The 26,222-nt window shown below is 49.1% G+C and overlaps 1 protein-coding gene across 3 annotated transcripts; it reads left to right on the forward strand.

Annotated features, from left to right (window-relative positions):
* SCARB2 (scavenger receptor class B member 2) lies at positions 1-26,027 on the forward strand. Of its 3 annotated transcripts, XM_039701964.1 has the most exons (13): positions 8,709-8,891; positions 13,591-13,748; positions 17,344-17,491; positions 18,572-18,760; positions 19,361-19,452; positions 19,697-19,816; positions 20,588-20,766; positions 20,919-21,037; positions 21,691-21,764; positions 22,535-22,586; positions 23,155-23,313; positions 23,461-23,531; positions 24,630-26,027. In XM_039701964.1, exons 1-12 carry the CDS (start codon positions 8,775-8,777, stop codon positions 23,488-23,490), a joined length of 1,437 nt encoding a protein of 478 aa, XP_039557898.1. In that variant the 5' UTR covers positions 8,709-8,774; the 3' UTR covers positions 23,491-23,531; positions 24,630-26,027. The 3 variants fall into 3 exon arrangements, with proteins under 3 accessions (XP_039557899.1, XP_039557898.1, XP_039557897.1); XM_039701965.1 differs by lacking the exons at positions 8,709-8,891; positions 23,461-23,531 and adding an exon at positions 1-225; XM_039701963.1 differs by lacking the exon at positions 23,461-23,531.
* The last annotated feature ends 195 nt before the right edge of the window (positions 26,028-26,222 follow it).

Genomic DNA, 26,222 nt, shown 5'->3' on the forward strand with positions numbered 1-26,222 from the left:
TGTTCCTCTGTCAGCTGTGCCACCTAGTGTGGTGACAGGGGATCTCCAGACCCGTGTACTCCTGTCCCACTATCCTGGCTCTGACAGAGGATTTGTCATTTGTCACAGGATATTTGGGGAGCTCGTGTGAGGCTGGCCACCATCTGATCCCGGGGAGAGAATGCTCCTAAAGCCTTGTGTGTGCGCGGTGCTTCCTCCAGTTCTGCAACAGCACAAAATGGAAAGGTGAGTCAGTAAATAAGGAATTCAAATCTGGGAGCTCTGTTACTCCCTGTGGCTGTGCTGTGGGCTCATCTGGAAGTGCCACAGGCAGCTCTATTGCTGGAACAAATGCCAAGTGCCTGTGCTGCAGCAGTGTGCTTTGGGAGTTACCCCTATGTTCAGCACTGCTGATTATTTCAGTGTGAAGAATCCCTCTTCTAGTTTAACTGGAAACAGTCAGGTGTTAAAAGGAGCAATGGCACATCTCCTTTTCCCATCTTAACCATAACCCCCAGAGCTTAGGCTGAATTAGCCTCCCTGGGAGCCAGGTTAAAATCTAAAAGTCAAGAGTGATGCCAGGGAGGTTTTCTGGGCTTTTGATACTTCCTGTGTTGGATCCCCACCCAAGCAGGTAGAAAAATTGAAAGGTCAAAGTATTCATGTCCTTTGGAGGAAACCATGACCCTGACTGGCATTCTAGCCCTCTCCCATATAATTTGGAGTATCCCAGCTGTGAACACTGGACACTCTTGTGCAGCGTTGCGCTGCAGTCAGCAGGTGGCAGAGGAGGAGTATGGCTGGCAGGAAAAGCTCTTCCCTCCCAAACAGAGAGGAGATGAACTCTCAATTGCTATGAACTTCTTGAGAAGTGGTTGGTTAGTAATGAGGACACCCCAGCTCCAGGTTTGCTTTCCATTATGAGCCATGAAAATCTGGAAGGCAGCTGAAAGGGACCTCAGGAGTCCACTTTAGGCCTGGTGTCATTCTTCTTTAAGAACAGTGACCCAGCCTGGCCAGAGATGTCACCCCCAAAAATCTTACCCAGGCTGAGAAGCACAGAGCACACAGGTTTAACATCTGTTTTTAAGGACATGGGTTGTGATCTTCAGTTTGTTCTGCTGTTTTTCCTTGTTAGAATGTGTTTCATCCTCGCTTAGCTGACTCAAAACATCTAAGAGGTCTAAAACCATTCTTTCCTACTTACCCATAGTAATCTGCCTTGGAATTCCTTCTTGGGTTTGAGGTACAGTTTATTGCTTGCCCTGCCAGTCTCTTGCTGCATTTTCTGTGCTTTCTCTGGATTTCTGTGCTGTGACAGTAGTGTCAATGACAGCTTTCCTTACATCCCTTTTCCTTCTAGGTTTGTTCCCCGTGAGCCATTATTTGCCAGCTTTTTCAGCTCATTAGTCAGTCTGTGGAAGTCTCACTTTCTATTTTGCTGTTCTTCATTCTCCATTTCCCCAGCTGGTGCAGCTGCATTCCAGGTGCCCTTTCATGGTTGGTGCCTGTTGCTTTTTACCTCCTCCCAGGCATAAACCAAAGTATAATGTATTTTGGCTAAATTGTCTCAAGCTCATCTCAGACTTCACTGAAGTTCTACTACTCAGCAGCTCTTAGAAATTCAATCATAAATGAGATTTCCCAGCAAAATCCTGCTGACAGCCTCTCATGGTTGTCTCACATCCTGGAGATGACATGCTTTGACTTCCATGCGGGTTCTTTACATTGTCAGGCCCATAGGAAATGCAACATGAAAGACAGGTGAAGTGTGGTATTATTTTACATTCTTTCTTTGACTTAGGCCAGACCTTTTTAGAAATTCTGAATATGGGTGTTGATGCCCCCATATTTTAGATGCTACTTTCCTGCAAGCTGCAAAAAAGCGGTATTGTTTTATAAATCACATTATTTAATTCAAAATGGGGGTGGTTTTTTGTCGTTCTCTGTGATGCCTGGCTGCTTACCATGTGGGCTTTCTTGAGAAAAGACTCTACCAAATGGTTTGTAAGCTCTGATGGTAGGGCTTGTCTTCGTGGCCTGAATAAGTTTGATTACAGGTCTGGCATCACAGAGTTGCAGTGAGGTGCCTTCACTGGTGGTTCATATTTTTCCTCCCTGGAATAAAAAGCCAGGTGTATAATATCAGGCTGCAGCAGGGATTTTCAGTGTGCCCTGAAGTGCAGTTCTGCTGCCATCAAATCTCTGTCCCCACAAGTTCCCCTTTGCTGGGTTCAGTGTGTGAGGGGGGTGTCACTGGTCACTGAGTCATGTGCTGCCTGGGTCTGGTGACAGGGGAAAGCAAGAAGTCCTTTCCCACACAGCCTTGTCAGAGGGCAGGGCGTGCCCTGAGCCAGCACCTGATGCAGTGGCTCCATCCCGGGGCTCAGGTCACATGCTAGAACCATGGCGGGGACATATTGTCGCTTCCCCAAAGTGCTCCCTTTGGTGCCAAGGGACACAGCTGACCCACACAAGGTATTGCAGACTGTGCTGAAGCCTAGTGGCTCCCATCCTGGGGCCCAGCTCTGCTTTTGGCCTATATTTATTTATTGAGGCTGGCAGGCACCCAAGTGCAACAGGGCACTGGGCTGAAGCCTGGGATCTGGCAAGGAATGGGGACTGGAGGAGCTGGGCTCTGCAAGAAGCACAGAGCTAGAAATAGCCCAGGGTGCTGTCTTGCCTGGCTTTGCTGCCAGGCACCGTTTGCCTTCCCTTTCCCCCTCAGTGTGTTTTCCTCAGTGCCCCTCTGTGCTGAGCAGATGATACAAACAGCTGAAGGCAGCTTTGCTGCCAGCAGCTGTCCTGAGGGAGCCTGGCGTCCTGCCCACCCAAACAGTCCTGGGATTTTGTTTACTGCATTGGGATCAAACCCACGTCGTGGGGCCAGAGCTTTGCCTTCAGCAGGGATTCAGAGCCACGTGCTCCAGCCCGGTCTGCACTGCCTCCAGGGGCTGGAGGGCACAGGGAAAACAAATCCTAAGGCAGGAGATTGCACAGCCTCCCTCTGGGATTGAACCCCTAGGATCCCCTTTGTTCCTTTAACCTCTTGCAGAACATTTCCCTCATCCTTTTCCCAAGCTGTCCCTTGAGAGCTCTGCCTCTGGCACGTTTCCAGGGGAGCTGGTGGCTGTCATGCCCTCGGGCAGTGCTGCCCTGGCAGGGATGGGAGCTGAGGGCTGTCCCACACACAGCCCCGTTGTTGAGCTGGCAGGCAGGAGCTGTTTGTACCCGGGCTGACATACAAAGCATTTGTTTCCAGTGGCTGCAGGATAAGGATGACTCATTCCGGGACTACCAAGTATGCATTTAAGTGCAGTGGACACTAGCAGTCAGGGAGAGACTTAGAACGTGAGTTTTTGGTCTTTCCTCATCTGTGGCAGCAGGTTTGGTACACTTTAAGAACACACACCCCAGGTTTTGTGCATGGGAAGGCTCCAGAGAGCTCGGCTGTGCTGCTCTGGAGCCACTGGTGCTGCTAGCTAGAAGATACTTACACTGCAGAATTTTAATTAGAGATAGTTGATCACCCAAGTAAATCATAATGTGATGCAGGCTGGCAAGATCATCTAATTGCAGCCTTCAATCCCTGTGTTTACTTCAGGAATGGGGGAAGATCTCAGGCTGTGGCAGAAGACAGGTTCAGAACAAAGCAGACTCTGATTGTAGGTTTGCAGCCTCTGTCAAATGCAGTCAGCAGAGACCATGAAAATCCCTGGCTTTCTGTGCAGGACCTCCCCTTTTCCTCAGTAAAATTGTGGGCAGAGGTACTGTGCATCTAGGCTTTAATGCAGCAGCAGACATTCTAAGGGCTGGAGTCTGCTCTTGAACTCTTTCAGATCGAAAAGTAGTTGAGAATAGGCTACAAAAAGATGAAAATGAGACTCCTAGAGTTTCTGCTGTGGAGCTTCCCTCACCTCTGTGTGTTGGAGTGGCACTTAGGTGGGACAGGACTCCCAGGTGAGGGAAACGTGCCATCGGTTTACCCATTTTACAAGTGCCCTCCCTAGTGCATGCAGTTCCCTTAAAAATAGGTGTGGGTTGAAACTCAAAGTCCCAAGTGGGGCAAATAAACGGAACAGGTGTCCCTCTCTGCCTCCTCCCATTGGGAAGGTCTGGGCCAGGGGCTGCAGTGCCCATCCCTCAGGGTTGTAGACTGGAATCCTCCCCATTTTAGGAGGCTTGCATGCCATACTAGAGGAGACCAAGTGCATGTTCACAGTGGATTCTGTTTGAATGAGAGGTTCTTTACAATGTCTGTCATGTCCAGGGTTACCAGGAGAGGTTTTCAAGGCTGGAGGGTCAAGTCTCTGCTCTGCAGTGTCAGATATTGATGGGGAAGTGTGTGACTGATAAAAAGTACCTGGCCTGCATGACTAACCTGACTCTGCTAGCCATGTGTGTCAGTAACCTTGCCCACTCCTTAGAGCTCTCCCTAGAATAAAAGCAGAGACACCTTTATATGGTGATTCAGGCTTTGTTGTCTGCTTGTTTGTAAGGCCAGAGTGAACACAATCCTGGTCTGGTTTTGCATTTCTCCAGGCTTTTTTTGCCAGGCTCTCCTTTGCTCTGCTGCTGGGAACAGCATAGGCTCATATTAGGTATGTTTTGGGTTTCTCCCTGGCTGCTTCCACACCTGTGTTTATCCCTTGGTGTGCAGAGGATGTTCCCAGTAGTCCAGGGCTGTTTGCAGCACTCAGCAGCAGCAGAACAAGTAAACCTGGTTCATCCTGGAGCTGCCTCAAGGGCTATACAGAAAACTGAGGGCTTGGAAAACTGTGTCAGTCTCCGTGGGCAATGCTCAAGAATATCAGATCAAGCACTTGAAGAGACAGCATTCTTCCTGTTGCAATCTGCATTGCAGAAGCTAAAACCTGAATTAAGGTAGTGAAACTCTGACAGGGGGAGCTTCACTGATGAGATGGGCTTGGCCCTGCAAGCCAGGCCCTCAGCAAACCTGTGGAATCTTGCTCCAGTTTCCAGAGCCTCCCGTCCATCCCAGTGCAGGCACTGCTGCTTCCTTGCCTTCCTTTCCCAGCAAGGTCTCTGTTCCTCTGTTCCACAGGCACTGGTGACATCCTCCCATCCCAGAAAGCATCTCCTGGTTCAGCAGAGAGGCTCCAGCACTGCTCTATGCCAGTACTGGGAAGGAGGTATTTGGCATGAGGGATTCAGCTGTGGAAAAGGAGGGAGCAGTCTGGGTGGAGAGGAGAAGGTGGCCTGGAGCGACGCTCAGTCCCACGCTGGCAGCACAGCTTGGCACCCCTGAGTCACGGGGCTCTTGCTGCACAAGCAGATGAGTCAGGGGAGCAGCAGCCCCAGCCTGAAGTAGCTGAGGGGTGTGAGTGGCTGCACTGCTAGTTTTGGTACAGCTGAAGTTAGGAGGAATATGTGTGTGTGTGTGTGTGATTATAAAATGTGCCTATATCACAATTAGCACATGCAGGTGTGTGTGAGTGGCTTACAATCCACGACGGCTGCAGTTATTTAGCTGGGGAGTGTCAAAAATATGAGGCTCCAGCCCAGATTTCAAAGGGAAAACCACTCTTGCTGCTAATTTCATAATAGTCAAAAGTAATAATTTCCTCAGAAGCTAAATTAAGTGCTATTGCAGGCAAATTTCCTGGGATGTCACTGCCTCAAATCTGGAAGTCAAGCAGCAAAGGCTGCTCTCACAAAAGAACCAACTTTACTCCCAGCCCTTTCCAAGGTTGCTGATGGACCCAGTAATTGCAGGATAGCTGTGCCCTACAGTGAACTGCTTTCCTGCCAGCAATTAATTTGCCTCTGTGGGAAGAAGAAATTGAAGCTTGAGACAGTGAAATGTGATCACTACCCACTTACAAACCTTTCAGAAATGTCTCAACTCTCAGCTGAAATCAGGATCTTATAATTACGTTAAATTATTATTATTATGTTGTTGTTGTTGTTGTTGTTTTATTAATTAAGCATAGAGTACTAGATACCCACAGTGTGTGTGTGTTCTCTGGCGACAAGGACATGTGTGAGCTGTGCAGGGAAAGCAGAAGGGCAAAGCCTCTGGAAAGCTTTTCCTTGTGCATTACTGATGCACTGAAACACTTGAGTGTTTCCCAAGAGCTGCTCCTCCAGGGCTGGGAGCATGCCCTGCATGTGAGGCTTGTGCTGCTGTTCTTCTTAGCCCTTGCTGTGGAACTGAAGCCAGCACAGGCTCAGTTTGCCAGCAAATTGGGAGAGGGAAGGACCTGCAGGTTCCCTGTCCGGTGTTTTATGTCATGTGGGTGAGCTGGGCAGCCAGGTACCACAGATCCATAGAGGGAAGCAGACTGCAAACGTCATGCAACAGCAGGAGATGTGTGGACAAGCCTACTAAAATTGGAGACGAGACAGAAATTGGTAGAGTATTTATCAGGTAAAGCACTTTTCTAGTTACAGCTGCATTTTCATAGTTGAGGTGAAACTACACTGGGTCCTGGAGAGGCTGTCTGGTGTCTCTGCGTGCCCTGAGGTCACAGCTCCTGAGGAAGCAGGGCAGGCCTGGCTGTGAAGCAGTCAGACAGGGTGTGAACAGGTCTGTCAGCAGTGGCAGGTGATTAAGCAAGGGCAAGCACGATTCCTATCTCAGGTGTCAAAGACCAGAGATCCATCAAGTGCCAGGGATGCACACAGAGACGAGGAGCAGTACCCCACCCTCCTGTGTGCTGTTCCAGCCCTGCTGTGGGCAGCATCAAACATCCACTGGAGAAGTGTCTGACAGTAACCCACAGGAGGAGGATTAAGGCTTTCTGGGATCTGGTCTGATTTGGCTGATACTGTGCTGTGGGATTTCCTAATGCCTTCCCTTACAAGCTTTTCCTGCTTTGCATAGACTCCAAGGAGCTGAGCACCTGGTGTTGCACAAACAGAAGGAGCCACATCACAACCTCAGTAAATCTGGCTTTTTATGCTTATTCAAGATATTCCCAGTCCATGGGACAGGACAATTTCACAGTGTCTATGCTTTCCAGAATGGGCCTTGTCTGCCTCTTGGCTCAGTAACATCATCGTGATGCTGGAAAGGGAAGATGTGCCCCTGCTTGTTTCAGGGATCTGTAATTATGACACACAATTGTGCCTGGAGCCAGCAGTGCACCCACTGCATTCCCAGGCTGCATTCCAGAAGTGGAGCCACTTCTCACAGGAGTGTGTGCAGTGTATCATGGCTGCTGAGCACTTCCCTGGCTTCCAATGGCAAAATGATTTGCCAAAATAAAGAAAATAATTCACACTAAAAATCTAGAAAACCTGTATGGAGAAACAATTCTATGCATCACATGGGGAGGGTTTTATGGAAAAAATCCAAAAAGCTTTAACCAAACCCAAAATTCTGTAGGAATCTTTGCTTGATCTGTAAATATGTGTGCCAGGGTTCAGCTAAAATATTTTACAGTGGAAGGGAAGGTTTATGGTTTCAGAGCAAGGAAGACTCTTCCATGGGAATTCTAAGGGGAGGATTTTGTTGCTGTGGTTAAATTAGTCTTCAAAACTAGATTCTAATTATATACTCTGGTTCTTGGTTTTTGGAGAAATGGTGATGAAACAGGGCTGAGAACACCACTCGGGAATGAGAATCTAAATGGAAGAAAGCTGCCAGAACAATCTTTCTTTTTTTCCTTTAAAAAAAACCAAAACTGCATGGGTGGAACTACAAAAATTCTGGTTTTCCAAACAGCTGTGACATGTGACCTCGGAACCTTTCACAAGCAAAAATATCCAAAAGGGCACATAGTAACATAACACTTGCTGCAATCACAATTACAGGAAAAAGTATTTATAAGGGAAGACGCTTCAATCCATCCTAGCAGGAAATCCACCTGATAGGCCACTTGCCCTCTTGCTCGGGAAGGCATTTCTTGGATCAGGCTTGTGAAAAATGCCAATCACTTGTTTTTGAAATTTTAAAAGTTTAATAGTAATAAAATGGTTATAAAAATAGTAATATAATTAGAATAATAAAATTTGAACATTTGAGGTTAGGACAATATGAGACAATCAAAACAAAGAGATACGGACGTCCGGGTACCTTTTTCTGGGCAGCACAAGCCCGAAAAAGGACACCGGTTAACAGAGGATTAACCCTTAAAAACAATCGCCTGTTGCATATTCATACACCTCATACATGATGCATAAATTCCATTCAAACACAGGATTCTGTCCGGTCACTGTCAACTTCTTCCTCTTAATCCTCATGCCGTCTTCCTGTCTGAGCGAGGTGGGAAGAAGTTAATTTTCTGCTGGTAAGGGAGCAATAAATTCCCTTTCTCTGAAAGATTTAGGTGTCTTGCAGCCCCTCATTCCTTCCTAAAAGAAAACATTCCACATACATAGTTCCTATCTTAACTACAAAAGCTACCTTTTTGCTATGAAACTACATTTACCATAGCATTAAAATGTTAACACAGCACTACTTAACACAACTTAATGTGTATAGTAAATATCTGCGTAGAGCCATATCATATGCACTTTTCACACCGCAACAACCTCGCCGCGGACCTCCTCCGCTCCTCTTCCACAGCGCCATCCCCAGCGGGCACGAGGCTTCCGGCTGTGCCAGGACCTGTGCCTGTGGGATGCGTTATCCCGGTGAGCCGGGAGAGCATCCCTGGGCCGGGCATCCCTGGCCGAGCAGGGTATCCATCCCCCGGCAGAGCAGGGCACCGAGGGCGGGGAGGGAGCGGCGGCTCCTCCCGGCGCTGGCGGGCGGGGCCCGCGGCGCTCCCGCCCCCGGAGCCCGGCCGAGCCCCGGCGCTCCCTGCTCGGCAGCAGCGGCAGCAGCCATGAAGTCGCTGTGTCTGGTCACCGTGGGGGTGCTGGCCATGACGCTGCTCATCGCCAGCATCTCCCTGCTGGTCGCGCACGTCTTCCAGACGGTGGTGGATCTGCAGGTGAAGCAGGTAAAAGCATTGCCGCCTTGCCGGCTCGGTGCTTGTTTACCTTTATTTCGTCTGGAAATAGCCGAGGGACGGAGGGAGGGGGCTGGCTGCCTCCTTGCTGCAGCGGTGGGTGAGTGGGCAGGAGCATCTCTGGGCTGTGAACCCCCCCTGCCCCGCACCACCCGGCTGGGCTGGGGCTTAGGGTGGAGCTCAGGCTGCACTGGTCCCTGGGCTGGGTAAAAATCGAGTGAGGATGGGTAAAAATGCCTCTTCTTGAGACAGCTTTGCTGGCTGTAGGGTAGCAGCTGTAGCAAGCAGCTGTCTCCAGAGCAGCAGCACCTGAGGGGAGCAGGTGGGGCACCTAAAGCACCCCTTATTTTTGCTATCTCTATCATAAATTGCTTGCAGCTTTCATACTTGTTCTGCTGCTCCATTTACTGGTGCCTCTGGAGCAGGGCCAGAGGTGCTGTGGGCTGGAACACGCGGTGTCTGCCGGTTCCCCAGGCTGGGTGATGGCAGCCGGGCATTTCAGCAGGTTATTCCACACTTGAGGACACCCATCCTGGGGATGCAGAGGCCTGCACTGCTCCTGCCCTGCCTAAGCTTTTGTTTCTCTCCCAGAGTGGCTCTGTGCATTTCAGCAGTGGCCCAGCTGTGTTAGGAACTCTCTTGGAAATCCTTTGTAATGAACAATTATTTTACTATCTGAGGAATATCATCTTAGTTCTTATTCTGATAGAGATGCCAGGAACAGTAACCAATGAAGGGATTTGACCAGTGCTGTTGTCTAATTGGTGACCAGATTATCTGTGATCTCCTAACCTACTGTTCTTTTCTCTGGGCTGTTGACAGGGAGCATTTCCTGCCATGGAAACTGCATTGTCTCCAGTCGGTTTGGGTTAGCGAGCACAGTGTGGGGTTGGCAGTCAGCTTACAGCAGGTTGTGCCACTTGGAAGCACAGCTCCATCCCCCTGATCTTGGCTCTCCTTGGGAAGGCGTCTGCCCTCTCCTGCATCCCAGAAGTTCTGCTTCCAAGTGTTCTTCCTGCTGTTCCCAGAGCAGCCGGGCTGGACTGTCGGGAATTAGGCGTGATCCTCCTTACGCGCATTATCTCCTTCCCCGGAGCAACTTATGTAAGAGCCGCTCGGTGTTTGCTCGGCAGGCCTTGCAGTGAGGCAGGCTAAAGTTTCCAGAGCTCAGGAAATCAGGCCTGTGCTGCCTGCCGCTCTCCAGCTGGTGCTGGCACACATCTGGATTGCAGGGAACAGGCTCCCTGGCAGAGCTGCCAGCTCCCGGAGCGCCTGGTGCAGGAGTCACAGCCCACAGCAGGCTGCTCCGGTCACTCTGCTGAGCTGGTTGCTGTCCACATTTGCTTTGTCCCACGTGAGCTTCCCCTCATTTGTGTGTAGTAGGGAAAGCTGCTGTCTCTTGTGTAACCGCGTGTGTAGCTTAGAAAATCTTGTGCAAATAGACAAATCTCAATTTGCCCTTGGAATGGGGCAGGACCCGAGCTTTTGCAAGGAGTCCCTGGAGCAGAGCTGCCTCGCAGTGAGGGGCTGTGTTGGCAGTCTCAAGTGCAGCTTGAGAGTGGAAAACCGTGTTTTGGAGCAGCTGAAGCTCCTGTGTCTCCAAAGCCAGCGCCTGTGAACGGCTGAGGATGGCTCTGCTTTCACGTGTGCAGCAGCCTTTTCAGCCAAAGGATACAGAGAGGGTGTGGGAAGAGTGGGAATCCAACCTGCTGTCAGACTTCACACCTCTTGAAAATCAGTGAGCAGATGTGTTGTGACAGGAACACTGGCAGCACTTTTCCCAGAAGGCATTCAAGTCTCATCAACTTATTCTTTGGTTTTTTTGTTTGTTTTTTTTTTTAAATTTCTGTGAACTAAACGTGCCATCCCAAGCAGAATTCCAAAACCTGTTATCAGGGCCTAGCATCTGAAACTCTAAACTCCAGAGAGCAATGGGAAAAAAAATCTGTAATGAACAAGGATGAGTCTTCTCCAGGAGAAAGACATTCCAGCTGCCAGCGTTGTTGCTTTGTGCCCTCTGATGGGTAGATGCTGGTGTATTTATGGCTATAGGTGCACAGGTTATTAATACAACTTAATATTATATAGGTATGTATATGCACACACACACACAATCAATCTTGGAGCTATGCTCCTCATTTCAAACTTGAAAGTCATTCAGTCCTTTGGCCTGGGTGTTTCCTTCACACCACATCCCTTAGGCTGAGAATTTTAGAAAACACTCTCCAAACCTCTTGAAATTCCACTGGACTTGTCGCCAGGCATCTCTTGAGCTGAGTTGGCTGGAATGTTTCAGGCCCAAAAGGATGAGGAAGATGTTTTCTCCTTTGATTTAGCTGATGTACTGATCATTTTTTGCTGCTGTTGTTTAATGGAAAACACTGGAGCTCTCAGGAGAGTTGAGTATGAAGGCCTAGCTGAACGATCCATTGGGATGCTCCTTTGGGGCAGGGCATTCCCAAGGTGCAGGAGTGGAGAGGTCTGTTCATGCTGGTCTGAGCACTTACCCCACCACCTTAGCAAGTCGCAGTTAAACTCTGTCATAGATGAACACATAAAAGTGCATCTTTGAATTAAAACGTTTAGGGGTTCCAGGAAATAAATCTAAAAAAGAAATTAAATTTTCTCTGTAGGCTTCAGGAATGTTCAGTACCATTTCCCAATCCCACCATCGCTGCCAGTAGCCGTTATATTTGGGAGAGAAAGCTCCCTATTTATTTCCTGTGTGTAAAGCACAGTCAAGGCAAGGAAACAGCAGCAAATGAGAGAGCTGTGGGTTCAGGGCTGGCTGATATATACAGTCAGCAGGAAGGATGCTTTGGAACATTGGAAATGAACATGGACTCCACTTGGAAAGGAGAAGCCCTGATGTCCTTGTAACATCCTGCAATAGACTGAAATATCCCTGGTAACATTTGGTCAAAACCAGAAGAAAAGAGCTTATCATGTTTCATTATTTGACAGATTTTGGGAGTCTCTCTGAATCCATCTCACAAGTTTGTGAATCTGGGTTTGCTGTCACTGTACAGAGCTATAAATAGACACTTAATTTCTGTGGGAGATGCAAATTGTGCCATGCAATCCAAGAACTAAATCTGGAATTAATATGACCAGTGAATACTAGGAATACAGAGATGAGTCTCCTTGGCATAAATCATAAAAAGACAGGATCAAAAGCATCAGGTTGTGTAAGAAATTGTATATATGAGATGCTGGTAGTTCCAGAGAAGTGTTCCAAGCTCCTCAAGCGTGTCTGAAACACATTAATTTTTGAGGTGTGCACAGACTTTTTAGCCTATAGGGAAAGCAGGCTGCAAGTGCAAAGTGCCACCAGCTGGGCTGGCTCTCGCTGCCATTCAGCATTTCTGCTGCCATGCCCAGCTCCTGACAACGAGTTTGTCTTTGAAACAGTCTTCTCTTTATCTCACACCTCAAAATTCAAGTCTCCATGGAGAGAAAACGCCTCCTTAAGTGGGAAGGCCAAGAATGAGTCCTGAGGCAAGTGTGGCTGATAAGACCCCATGAACATTGACCACGAGCTGGCAGCTGTCCAGCCTGCCCTGCTTCTGAGCTTCCACTCACAATATTCCACTTGTTTTCTCAGAATAAAAAGAGTGTTGATGAGACCCATTTAATTGCAAATCATTCCCCTCCTCCCTTTCTTCCGCCTACAGGTGATGTGGTTTTCAGAGACAGACTTTTCTTTGTGTTTATTCCCGAACATTCACTCTGCAAGCCAGATTTCTCTGTGTGACCACTGCAGCAGTTCCAGAGTTATAACTGCATGAAAAGCCTTGATTTTGGTGGTGGGGATGCTTTATAGGTGGGATGAATTTTACCCAAAACAGGACAGTAATAAAGGTGAGATCTCTGTTGCAGAGCTCTACATGACAGGTGTGGTTGTGACTTTCCATATAAGGTGTATATACTGATAAGGGATATCACTGAGGTAAGGGAATTAGTTTCATTTCCTAAGTGCTTCTGTTATAAATAATGGTTTATAGCTTGGTTACAAAATAGACTGACACACCTTGGGTATGGAGATGCAGGTGCTGACATTGCTGTAGGAAAGAAATTAAAGACAGAGGGAGAACAATCTTTCTCCTATTCAAAGACTTTGGAAAAGCACAAATCCTAGAGTGATCCTATGTGAAAGCAATTTGTCATTCACAGTTTTTCTCTCACAGGCCACTGAAAAACAAAGTCTAATTGCTTGGGAGAAAAAAAAATCTCACAGTTGTATTGGAATCTGACTTTCTTGGGCAAAGAAATCATCGAGGCCAGGACTCTTTTGGGCTCCCAGCATTAAGTTGTACTTTTATCTGTAATGTTGGCACATTTTGTGGTGTCTTGCATCAGGTGAAGGTTTTTACTGATGCAGGAAAGGAGACAGGATTGCTGAGTAGTAGCTGATCAGTATCCCTTCTGAAAAATGCCAGGCACAATGGTCTGTGGGGAGGAGTGGAACTACAAAGCAAGCAGTGCTGCCCCTGGCCTGTGGCCAGGAGAGCAGGTGCCTGGGTTGTTTGGTGTTCAGTGAGCTGCTCCTAAGCAAAGCAGATCCAGAACTGGGGTCTCTCTTGAGTCTTACTGCCTGTGCTTGTTCCCAGGGCATGGAATTCCTCTCTCCCCTGTCAGTGCCATGCAGCATGATAGCATCAGCAGCTAATGTGCCTTTCTCTTGTTTCAGGGAACAGTCTTGAGGAATGGCACAGAAACCTTTGAGGCCTGGGAGGACCCTCCCCCCCCAGTCTACATGCAGTTCTACTTCTTCAATGTGACAAATCCTTTGGAAGTGCTCCAAGGCGCCACTCCTCTCGTAGAGGAAATAGGACCTTACACCTACAGGTAGGACCTCTCAGGAGTTCCACACTCCACAAAAACTCTGCTGTGGGACGAATCCAGAAGGCCTGGGATCCTGCTCTGGGAGAAAACCTAGGTGTTAATGTGTGAGGGGAGGTTTGTCCAGGGGAGGAGCATGGTCACAGCCCACACAGACAGCACTGACACTTGCAGCTGCTTTCAGATGAAGCCAGTGACCTCTGTCAGATTTTGGGCCCAGTTTTGCTGGTGTGCTGCTGTTCTTCACTGCCAAACACAGAGGAAGTTGATGCATCCTGGCCTGCTGTCTTGTGGGCTGGGGGATGTTTGGGAGGCTGGGGAGAGAGGAGTGTTGCACAAAAGTGTGACTCCTGCTCGCTCAGGAATTGGTTCCTAGCTGGAGTTGCACCATCCACATGGGTAAAACGAGGCCAGAAAAACACTTAGGGTGATACTAAAAGGGTCTTCCTGAGCCAGCCCTCATTGAAAAACCTGCTTAGCTTTTAAACCCATCTCTTCTTTTTACTGATGATTTTACTAAGGCTATGTGCAATGTTAAATATTGTCCAGCTCCTGGAGCTGTCCTGTGTGGCATGGAGAGATTTGAAAGTCCCCTTACAAATGAGTTTTCCTTTAGAGCTGTGTTGTGCTCAGCTGCCTGCAGCCGTGTCAGCCAGGAGCAGGCCTGTGGCAGGAAGGGCTGTGGTCCTGGGAGTCCTGGAGTGATGAGGAACTCATCACCACAGCAAGAAGGTGGATTCCTGACTGTCAGCCTCACTTCTGGTCACACAGGCTCATCCAGGCCAGGCACAGGCTCAGTGCCAGAAGGAGCTGTCTTCACCTAAGCTACAAAATTACCAAAATCTCTTGGTATTTGAAAGTGCTGGAATGAAAGCAGAAGCCTTTGTGGGAGCCTTGGTTTCTGCATTATCTCTTGCCTTTCAGTTTCCTTCTTCCCACATCTCAGCTTCCCTTCCTCCCCTGCCAACAATCCCTTCCCCTGTCTCCTCTGCATTCTAGTCCTGTGTCTGTTTAGTCCTGGCAAACTCCAAGTGGTACTTTGGCAAATTCCCTGCTCTTACAGGAGCCGGTAGAGCTGGAGAAAAGATGATCCACAAGGTCTTCAGTTCCCAAGCTTTCATTCACATGTGTGTAGTGTAAGGCTGGGCATTAGTCAGCAATGTGTTCAGTGTCAGGAAGATGAACAGGACCAGCTCCAGGGCTCACAGAGCTGCAAACAGGGCACCACACAGGCTGGCATTCAGTCCTCTTTGCCGGCTTCTTCTTTCCCCTTTCCTTAGCTCCGAGTCTCTCCTGGGTGTCCCCACGCAGCCTGGTTTGGGAAGTTGCTCCTTGCCCGTGGAGGAGCTCAGCAGGGTGGATGGGCTGGTGCCTGCCCCAGGGGAGGCCCAGCCTGAGCTGCTGGTTTGTTGGGAGAGCCTTTCCCTGCATCCCACGCCGAGGGCTGCCTCCCTGACTCCAGCTCTCCCTGCGGTGTTCTTGGTGGGGACGGGGAGGGAAGGAAAGAGGCTGCACGTTCCAGCTGCTTCTGGCTGGTTTGCTTGGCCTTGTTCTGGCGTGTCTGGACAGGATTCCCCTGTGCTCTGCTCTTCCTCCATAGGGGAAGAAGGAAAGGTTAGGAAGTGGAGAGCTCTCTTGCAGCAGGTTCTGTAAGCCTGGTCTGGCTGTAGTGGGCTGTCAGTGCTGGGTGGGAGGAGAGGAGGTGTGTGGGAGCACAGGGAGGGATGTTCCAGCCACACTACACACTCCAGCCAGGGAAGAAACCTCCAGCTGGTTCCACAGGGCCTGCATGGCAAAGCACTGAAGCCTCATTTGGCCTTAGCACGTGGCAGAACTCCTGAAATGCACTAATGTGAAGCGCATGGTGCTGTGTTTTTGTAAAACAGGGTGTTTGGGGAAAGGCTGGGAGTGAACTGGGTTGAACAAGCAGAGGAAAAAAAAATCCAGTCAGTGACAGGGAAGGCTCCAGAGAGTCTCATCCTGCAGCTCAGACTTTTCACCAGCATACATAGTAAAGCTTGAGGCAGATTCTGTAACAAAAACATAGTAGTGCCAGTGCTTTTAAATCCTGGAAGTTGAGCTGGCACCATGTAAAATAAATAATTACAAAGTTCAAGCTGCCTATCTGCCCAAGCCTGCTGAGTACCAAAGAACACTGGAATATTGTCTGGTCTTGCACACATTTACAACTTTTTAACTTTAACATCTTAGAGCCTTAGTAATCTCCTACTCATATCCTTCACCAGGGAGTATTATTTTCCTCTCCAGAGCTGGAGAGGTGTCTCAGGTTACTCCTGGCCTATTTTAGGAAGGCATTTCACAGCTGTCCATTTCCATCCCCTCAGTTCCAGCCCTGGGGTATAAAATAGATTGCTGTCCAAGAGGCTCTTGCCAAGTCAAGCTGGAAGTGTTGCGAGACCAAAATGTTCCTGGGTGACAGGGATGCTGGGGAGTGGTAGAGACACTTACGGTAAGGAAAAATGGGAAGTGGCTGGTTTCTAATAGCAGTAGTTTCACAGGCCTTTCCAGTTTGCTTGAGATGTGAAAGCTGAGCCAGAGCAATGCAGCCTGTTGTGAAGCTGCACTGATGGCTCCAGTGCAGCCAGGACACAATCTTGATCCAAACTGAATGCAGAGCATCTGGCACAACAATTCTCCCTCACGTCTTGTGACTTGACGTTTGCCCAGAGAAATGTGAAAGTCAGCAGGCTCCTGAGTCACTGCAGGCTGAGGAAACAGGAGGAGTTTCACTGCTGCGTGTGCCAGGCGGTGAGTGCCCCGCTGCCATTTCCCTTGTGGGCTTTGTTGAAGCCACGTGTGTGTCAGCCTGCACAGTCCTGGCTGGTCAGGTGCTCATGGCAATGAAAATTGACTTGTGCTCCTGACATGTCAGGGTAATTAGGATCTGACTTTCTTGTTGGGCCAGCAGGTAGTATTTAATGTTCCCTGCCAATTGGACCGGTCTGTCAGCAATCCTGAGTTTTATCCTGCTGTCTGAGTGTTTAGACAGGAACAGCAGCAACCTCCCAGGCCATGGGTAGTGAGCAGCAAAAATTCAGTTGAATTTCTGTCGTGCCCAGGATTCCTGCTCAAGAATTAAAGGAGAAGAACTAAAATGAGTCTTGTTCTGTGGTTGTGCCACATGTATGCCCTGGTGCCATGTGCGCTGAAGCCAGCAGAAGGTTTCTGGTGGGTTCTTAGGTCAGGTCCCTGACACACACGCAGCCTGCATCTTTCTGGGAGTGGATTCTGCCTGCAGCAGAGGCAAAAGTTTCATTTTCAAGCTGGACTTCAGGACAATCTCATATACAGTGCCTCTAAATCCTTCTGAGCTGTCTGAAATTGTTGTCCTTCCTTTGAGGCTTTTAAAGATGAGGCAAAACTACAAAGTGCAGTTAGCACGCAGGGTGGCGTTTTTGGAAACGCCCCATGAGGTCTGACTCAGCACATGCAGACACAGCAGGGGTTTTGTGTCAGTGGGGGAAGCTGCTTCCAAAGAACTGAAAATGCCACCCTTTACTTGCTTAAAGCAGTAGAGTTAATTGTGATTAATGCTATGTCTACTCGTTTAACTCCATTAGAGAACAAACTTGTCTTTCAGGGAATACAGGCCAAGAGTGCATGTCCAGTTTTTGGACAACGGAACCAAAGTGTCTGCTCTAAACCCAAAGACTTACGTATTTGAACCTGAGAAGTCAGTGGGAGACCCTGAAGTGGACCTGATCAGGACAGTAAATATCCCTGCAGTGGTGAGTTCTCTTTCATTCCTGCTTGGAATTCATCCTGACACACTTCAGAAGGAGCAGGCTATTGCTTCATCCTGACTCTCCCTTTGTGGTAGATGAATGTGATGGAAGAACAAGAGAGGCATCTCGTGTCCTGAGCAGATGCTGGTCTCACTTTGGGGCTGGACTATTGTGGGAGGCTTATTTTGTTCCTCCCCCTGCTCACACCTCTGCAGTGCCTTCCCCTGGTGCTAGGAGATCACACACTCTCCAGGGACAAGGGGAAATTCAGGCTTGCTGGGCTTCCATGAATCAGTGAAACCAGGGAATCAGTGATGTCAAATGCCTAGGAGGAATTCTGGTTTCTGCGTGAGGGAGTTAGGAATGCTTGGGGTTATTTTGTCGAAATTGGAGAAGCTGCCTCCAAGTCTGCTTCTCAAACCAGAAACAAACTACAGTAGAGGAGTTCCAGACAGAGCTGAGTGAAATTAAAATAAAAAATGCACCCTCAGGCTGTGCTAGGTGACACAGAGTCTCATAGTGATCACAGGTAGACCATTATTTATGTCTTATACAGGGATGGCAGGGGAACAAACAGTTTCCAAGCTGTCACAGCTTCCAGAGGCAGTCAGGCTGCACTCAAATACTTGGAGGTGTGATTCAGCCTTTCCTCTCCATCCTGGTTTAGTTTCAGTTGCAGGGTACCTTCATTTCATCTTTTTCCCCAGCACTTCCAAAAATGCCTGATGAGTCCAGAATGCCCTTTATATAGCAGTAGATAGGACTCAGCTTCCTGAAAGTTGCAGACAATACAGACCCTGTGTTTTCAATTGCTCCCAGGCATCTCGTGGTTGTAAGGACTATCTCTCCTTCAGATTTTTAGCTGTGATGTATGGTAAGAGGCAGTACAAGAAGAACCCCAGCTTGGTTAGCCCAAAGAAACACCCTCCTTTTGTTATGACCTCTTTAAAGGCCTGTTGTCAGCTGGGAAGGAAATAAATGTTAGAATTTTGGGGAAATGAATGTGCCGCAGAGGAAAGCGTCTGTGGTCGTTTATTGCCCAGCAAATCTGACCATTGCTCCCTCATTCCAATGCCCTGGCAGACTGCCATGGAGTGGACCAGGTCAACCCCTCTGCAGTTTGCCACGGAGGTGCTGCTGCTGCTGTACCAGGAGTCGCTGTTCACCGTGCGCAGCGTGCACGAGCTGCTCTGGGGCTACAAGGACAGGCTGCTGTCCACCATCCACGTCCTGCACCCCGAGATCGACCCCGTCTTCGGGCTCTTCAGCAAGGTAACTTCTGGCCCTGCCTGCTGCTGCTGGCCCTGGGGATGATGGCACTGGGTGGGAGGGATGCATAAGCTTTCCAAGGACAGCATCCCCCACTATTGCCTGTGCTCGCTTGAATAACATGGGCTTTGTGGAGCCAGTTGTGCAAACTGCTGGAAAAATGTCCTGATTTCCCTAGTAATTGACTGAAATTGGATGTTAATTCTGTGCTGGAGCCATTCCTGGCTTGCACAGTGTTTCTGGTCATTTTGGTCTGGGGGGAAATCATTGCTTCATGGGGATGTCTGCAGTGCTGAGGTTATTTCTGTGGGGTTATTTTCTCCCTGAGGGCTTTTTATTCAGGGGCAGCTCTCAAAGGGAGAAAAGGCTCATCTGGTGTTTTATTTCCTGCCTTTGGAAGGTGTAAGGATCTTTCCCGGTCACTTCCACCTCATTCCTGTTCAGAGTGGAGTTCAGTGAACTGCACAGCTCTCAAGGGCAGTCCATCACTCCTGGGGTGGATTTGGAGTGGTGACAACTTCAAGTCCTGCCACCCCAATGCAGTGACCAGCCAGGTGCCACAGGATGAGCGGAGCCACTGAAAGCTCCTTCCTCTGTTTGCAGATGAATGGAACTGATGATGGAGAGTATGTTTTCCTGAGTGGGGAAACGAACTACCTGAACTTCTCCAGGATTGTGGAGTGGAAAGGAAAAGAGTAAGTTTCTCAGTATACTGTTGCCTCTGTCACAGTCTGCCCCTTGCTTGCCTGGTCCTAATTTAAAGAGGATGCAACAGCAACTTGAAACCCATTTCAATGCCTTTTGTTGTTAGCTGAGGCAGGAGGAATTGGCTCTGTACTGGTCTGATTCCCATTTGCCTAGGCCAGGAGCTGGCATGGCCTGACTGCTTGCTGCTCAGACATCTTTTGGCCCTTGCTCTCTTTGCTTCCCTTTCCTCAGGTCCTTGAGCTGGTGGACAACAGAGGCATGTAACATGATCAATGGCACAGATGGGACGTCCTTTCACCCACTGATCAGCAAAGATGAGAACATTTACATATTTTCTTCAGATTTCTGCAGGTAAGGAGAAGACAGTGGCACTCAGGGCTTCAAAGCAGAGCGTTTATGTCCATTCCTCTCGAGGTGTCGTGTTAGGTTGGTGCTTCCCCTCCTGTGATTTCATTTAACACTCACAGTGTTCTGCATTTATTTATGGTGGGAACATGAGAGCTACAAAAAACGCTCCCAGTCTGCAGTTAAGGATGTGTTATTTGAAAATGAAGATTTGTGAGGTGAGAATTTGGGAGAAAACTGCAAGGACAGACTGGACTGCAAGGCTAGTAACAAGGGAAATGGAAGGATTTAGATGAGCTTTCCTTAAGCTTCTTTCCTCCAAAGTCTTCCTCTGTGCTGTGCTTTTTCAGAGAACCCAGGCTGCCCTCTTCAGAGATTCATGACTTTACAAGATGCTGTTTGAAATGTACCAAGGAAATCTTGGCCTTTCCTTCCTTATGTAACACCTTATCTCCCCTCTTGCTGATTTCCCAGTGCATGAAGAACAAAACCAACCTGGAATTATTTAAATCAATACAGAAATGTGTTAGGCTGAATTCAGATTGTTCTGCCTTCCATATCCGTGTTCCTTTGCTGGTCCCTCCCAGCAGAGGTAGCAGCCCTCACAGCACATGCAGCAGTGGTGTGGGGGCCATCTGTTCTGTGCAGCAGCAGGATGATGGGATGTGATCAGCACGTGGTGGAACTGCAACCCGGGCCATCAGCAGGGGGACACATGGGGCTGGGCTCAGTGCTGCTGCAGCCTGACACGCCTGGCCCTGCTCTGCTTCCCTGCAGGTCCCTGTTCCTGGTGTACGACAGCTCGGGAGCCGTGGCCGGGGTGCCCACGTTCCGCTTCGTGCCCTCCTCCATGGTGTTTGCCAACACCTCGGTGAACCCGGCCAACGCCGGCTTCTGCGTGCCCGCCGGCAACTGCCCCAGCACCGGCGTGCTCAACGTCAGCGTCTGCAAGCAGGGTGGGTTCTCCAAAGCCCACAGCCACTGGGCTTTGGAGTTCCACAGGGGCCCCTTCCCCTCTCTGTAAACAGCTGAGAGCTGTGGGCTCCTCCAAGGCTTCCCCTTGCTCGGCCTTTTGTTTTGGTGCTGATTCGGTGTTTTCACGTTCCAGGTGCTCCAATATTTCTGTCAGCTCCACATTTTTACCAGGCAGATCCAAAGTTTGTAGAGGACATAGAGGGCATGCATCCCAGGAAAGAATACCATGAGACATTTCTGGACATCAATCCCGTAAGTGCAGCCTTTTTTCAAGGGTTCTGTAGGTGAATGGATCCAAGCACTTTGGGTTTAGGTCACCTCCTTGCGTGGTGGATGTTGGTGTAGTCCCATTGACCTCAAGGAATCTGTAGTAGTTCCATGATGCTGGATGGAATGGGAGATCCCTTTGGGCACTTTGGGTCAGCTGTCCTGTCCCTGTCCCCTCCCAGTGTCTCACACACCCCACCCACCCACTCACTAGCAGGGCAGTGTGAGAAACAGAAAAGGCCTGGAGCTGTGCAAGTGCTGCTCAGCAATCACTGGAACATCCCTGTGTTACCCACACTGTTTTCATCACAGCTCCAAAAAACAGCCTGATGCCAGCTGCTGTGGAGAAAATTAATTCTCTCCCAGCTAAAACCAGTACAGCAGTGATCTCTACGCCCCCACAGACAAATGTGGGTCAAGGAAAAGGGCACAGTCACTACCTGCCTGGTTTACAGAAACAGTGCTCTGACTCACCGGGCTGCTATGTGCAGCTAAAGCAGGAGGAAATTCCACAGCTGCTCTCCTAAGATCCAGTGCAGATCCTGCTGTGTGTGTGTTCCAGGTTCTTCCTGCGTTCTCACAGCTCTCATTCTTTCACCTTCACTGTTTTTTTAACACTGATCTCTTTTATTCCCCAGCTGACAGGGCTCGTCTTGCAGGCAGCCAAGCGGATGCAGGTCAACGTTCATGTCCGAAAATTACCTGAATTTTTGTGAGTGTTCTCTGCTGCTGGGTGGAGTCTCATATCAGAGCTGATGTTCAGCATGATTTTTTCTGCAGTGTTCTGATGGAATATGGGGTGGAGAGAGCAAGTGTGAGAGAGAGAAGTCCAATCAAATCTCATTTCTAAGGGGCAGTATGCTCCCCTCTCACAGATGAAGCAGATTCTGTAGTTCCACCTGCAGAGTAAGGACTGCTGTATGGCAGCTACTCCTTCTGATATTTACTGGCACAGCTTGGCTGTAATAACTACAACACAAGTATTTTATCTGCCCAGTCCCCTTGGGAGACTCAGGGGTGTTCTTCAGGCTTGTTTCGCAGTGCCCAGGAACTGGCACAGTAACACAGCTCCTGCCTGAGCTGGGATTCCGCATGTGCCAACTCTTGGGGGATTTTTGCTGCTGTGCCCATGTCGCTTGGACAATGGTTCCTGTGTTTTACAAGTAACCTTCAACATCAGCTTAGCTCAAGCCCTGCTGCCTGGCACAAATCTGTCCCTCAGTTACTAATGAGCCCTGGATGGATCCCTGTCTTTCACTGCCCACCAAGTCCCAAAATATGCCCTGCTCCCAAACCAGAATTTATCCATCCATGAGATCAAAACTGTCCTACTCCAGCAGGGAGGTGAAAATCCACAGCAAAGAGGAACAGCCCAGAGGTTTTTTAGGGACTCTTTCCATGTTGATTGTTCTTGTATAATGTGTCTTCACAACCCTCAGGTGGAAAAGTTCCAAACCCATAATTTTTTTTTTTTTCACGCAGTGAAACCGGCAACATCCGAACGCTGATTTTCCCAGTGATGTATATAAATGAGGTAAATAGCTTTGCTATGTCTTTCCAGCACTGTGGCATGTTAATGCTTTCAGAAATACCCTCTGAGCCAGCCAGAAAAGAAAATGCTGATTTTCTTGTTGCTTGTACAGTGATAGGTAGGAAGCTGTTGCTGTTTCTTAAGTAGCACCCTCCTGTTTGTTGTAGTGTTAATTTCAGCCCTGCCAAACACTCTCAGTCAGACACTCTTTAAACTCAAAGGAGTTGGCCATGAGGAAAAGGGGTGCTCAGACAGAGGCAGGACTTCAGCAGATCACACCTTTTCCTAAGTCATCTGCTGTGAATATTCCTGTGCTATAGTCAGATCACTGAATCCATTGGTGTTAGTCCATTCCTAATCCAAAAGTTAAAAATCCCTATTTTCCTTTGAAATACAGAGTAGGTGATCCATCTGCCACCTGGAAGAATTTTAGAGGAGAAGTATGTCAGGAAGCAGTGAAGCAGTGGTGGAGAGTTGTGGGGGTGTTGTTTCCCTGCCCTTCACAAAAGTGATTTTACAGAAATAAATGAACTTTTTTTTTAAATTTCCTTTTCATTTCTTTCTGCTCCAGAGTGTTCTGATTGATGAAGCATCTGCCAGCAAACTCAGACATGTCCTGCTGGAAGCCAGTGTTGTGACTGGGATCCCCTTTGTAATCATGGCTCTGGGGATTGTGTTTGGGATTGTTTTCATTGTGCTGGCCTGCAGGTCCCAGAGGATAACTGAAGAGGTAAGCAGCACTTGGATTTGACTTTGCTTGCTGTCCATCTGCCTGCATTTGATTTTTCTTTTTTTTTTTTTTTTGTGGTTGATTTTACCTTTTGGTGTCTTTCTGCACATGTTTTTACACTGTTTTTGTTGGGAATGACCTTTCTAGGGAGGGGAAGTTTTAATAGACTCAGAATAAACGCGCCAAAGCAAAGGAGTGGAGTTAATCCGAGGAGCCTGGTAAGGCAGGTCCTGTCTCTGTGCCAAATTCCCTTGCCAACAGTAGTGAAATAATCAGCCTGTCTAGAGGACCCTGAAGGATAAGATGCAAAATCTCCACCATATCTGAGGACAGATTTAGTTGGTGTCGGTGTTCTCAGCAGAAGAACTGCGTTGTGCCAGTGGGTTGTTTTCCAGAATCACGATGCAAATTTGTGGCCAAAGAACAGATGAATTGCACAGACAGAAGCAGCAGGAAGTATTCTCCAGTATTGTCTGTTTACAAGACAGCCTGTAAATCTGTTTATGAGCACTTCTGTCCCAGGATGACACACTGGCATTAAGGTGCCTGTCGGGGTGAAAGCTGATGCCAACATTTCACCATAGCAGTGTTCAGATGGCACCAAGCGTGGAGCCTTTGGTTAGAGGAATAGCCTGGGTTCTCTAGGAGGCTGTTTTCATAGTTACTGTGGGCTTACTGTGGCCTCCTGTGTTTGTTATTCCCTAAATGCTGTCTTACAACTCCCTTCTGTGCCTGGGGAGCCCCTCTGGATCAGTGGGATCCACTGCCATGCCAACCCCATGGGACTGCACTTCAGTTTCCTGTCCAGGAAACTGAAACACAGGGTCCTTTTCCCTTTCCTTTCCTTCTGAGCCTGCCTGTGTTGCCAGCAGCTCAGCCAGGGTGTCAGTCTGTCCCACTGCCCAAGGCCTGTCCTGGGAATTCCTGCCCCAGGCTACATGCACAGCTTCAAACCAGCTCTCTTGGATGTGCTGGAACACTCTACAGGGGTCAAAGTGACAAAGGGACACCTGCATTCCATGCTTTTCATGCTTTGCTTTTTGTTGCTTTTCCTGCAAGCAGAGGTAATCCAGCAGTCTGCAGCTCTTCTGGTGCTCCCTGGCTGGTTCTGGCCTTCCCTCCTGTGTCAGGGGCTGCAGCAGGGCCCTGCCCAAGCTGCCACCCACCCTCTGGTGCTGCCTTAGGCTCTGTTAGAGGAAATTGTCCTTAGAAATAGGAGCTTTTCCTTTCCATGCTTGCAGTCTGGGCAGCCCAGCTTCCCATGGTGCGAGGTCTCTCATGGCTGCATTTCACTTGCTGTGGTTTTGTTCTTGCAGAGCACAGAAGAAGAGAGGTCCCCACTCATCAGGACGTCTTAGTAGGTTTCATTCCCCCTGTGAGCTTGGAGAGTAAACCATTAGAGCTGACCTAACACCAACTGTCCCCTGTGGAGCCACGCTCGTGTCCAGCGTCACTTTTGGTGGGACAGAGGTGGAAGGGAGTCTGCGCTGTCAGCCAGGGAGGAGACTTTTCTCTCAGCTACGTCACAGCTTTCAAACTCCATTTGCAAACCGCTCCAGATCCTGCTTTTCTCAGCCCTGCCCTCTGTCTGTACCCACTCTGGCAGCCACAGAGGACCAGCAGCACGATTCCCTGCGGGAGTGACACGGGTGGCATTGCCGACAGCCCTCTGGGAGCGCAGCGGGCTCCTGGGCAGCCCTGGGACAGCGACACGCAGGCTGTGGGCTGGCTGCTGCCCTGTGCACGATGTGTCCTGGCTGCAGTGCGCTCCGAGCGTTTGTCACTGGTGTCCTTGCTGCTGTCACAGCACAACGTGCAGCTGGCCCGCCCCAGAGCTGCGGCCGCGCGTGGGACCGAGCCAGCGGCTGGGAGTGCTTCTCCATGCAGAGCACCTCGGTGTTCCTGCTCTGCTCGCTAGCCAGGCTTCTGTCCTTCGGGTGTGGGCTTTGTTCTGCGGCTTCAGGCAGCACAGCTCAGCTGTGCCTGGGCTGGAGGGGACACAGCCTGTGGGGGTTTGCTGGGAATGCAGACTTGGCGTGTTGGGGATGGGAGCACCCCTCCGTGTTGTGGACAGGGTCCTGAGAACTCCTGACACTTTTTTACTTGTCGAGCAGAAACTTTTAACACAAGTCACCAAGGTTCCTCCCCCCCTTCCCCATTAAAGGAATATTCTCATCGAGGAATGTTTCCCTGAGGTGGTGAGATGTGTGTTCAAGGTGTCTGCTAAAGAGGGGCACTGGGGTTTGCCTTGCTTGGGGCCTTTTTCCTGGCTGCTGCTTCCCTTTCTTCCCTGTGACGGTGGGCAGGCCCTGGAATGGATTCTGCAGAGAAGCTCTGCCTGCCCCTGGATCCCTGCAAGTGTCCAAGGCCACGAGCAGCCTGGGATCGTGGAAGGTGTCCCTGCCCATGTGTGGAAAACAGAATTCACTGCTTAGAATTTTGAGAAGTTTACTACTAATAGGATAAAAAAAAGGACAAGATTTGCAGGGCTGGGGTGCTGCTGGCCAGGAGCCAAAGAACACCCCGGTGCATACAGACAGAGTTACCTTTATACCGTTACACATGCATATTCATGTGCTTCATGTATTGTTCAAACAGTCTTGTGAACTTTGTGCTGTTTTGGCAAATCCTTTGTTTGACTTCATGATCCGGCTTATCTGCATGACACCCTGGGTGTCAGGTCAATATATTTGATTTCTTCTTGCGTCTCCATCCTGCTGTTTCACATCCCCTGATAAGGATTTAGTATGTCCTCCTTAAATTTAACGTGGTATTCTCTGATTGTCCTCCTGTGCTCTGGTTTGTGTCGGGGTTACCTTATCACTTGGCCAGGTTGGTCAGTGGATGGCCTTACACTGTTTTTAGTTACGCAAAAGCTGCTTTTTTTTTGCCTTTTTTTTTTTTTTAAC

The sequence above is a fragment of the Passer montanus genome, unplaced genomic scaffold (assembly GCF_014805655.1).
Source record: "Passer montanus isolate IOZ18808 unplaced genomic scaffold, ASM1480565v1 scaffold150, whole genome shotgun sequence".
In the NCBI taxonomy this organism is placed as follows: domain Eukaryota; kingdom Metazoa; phylum Chordata; class Aves; order Passeriformes; family Passeridae; genus Passer; species Passer montanus.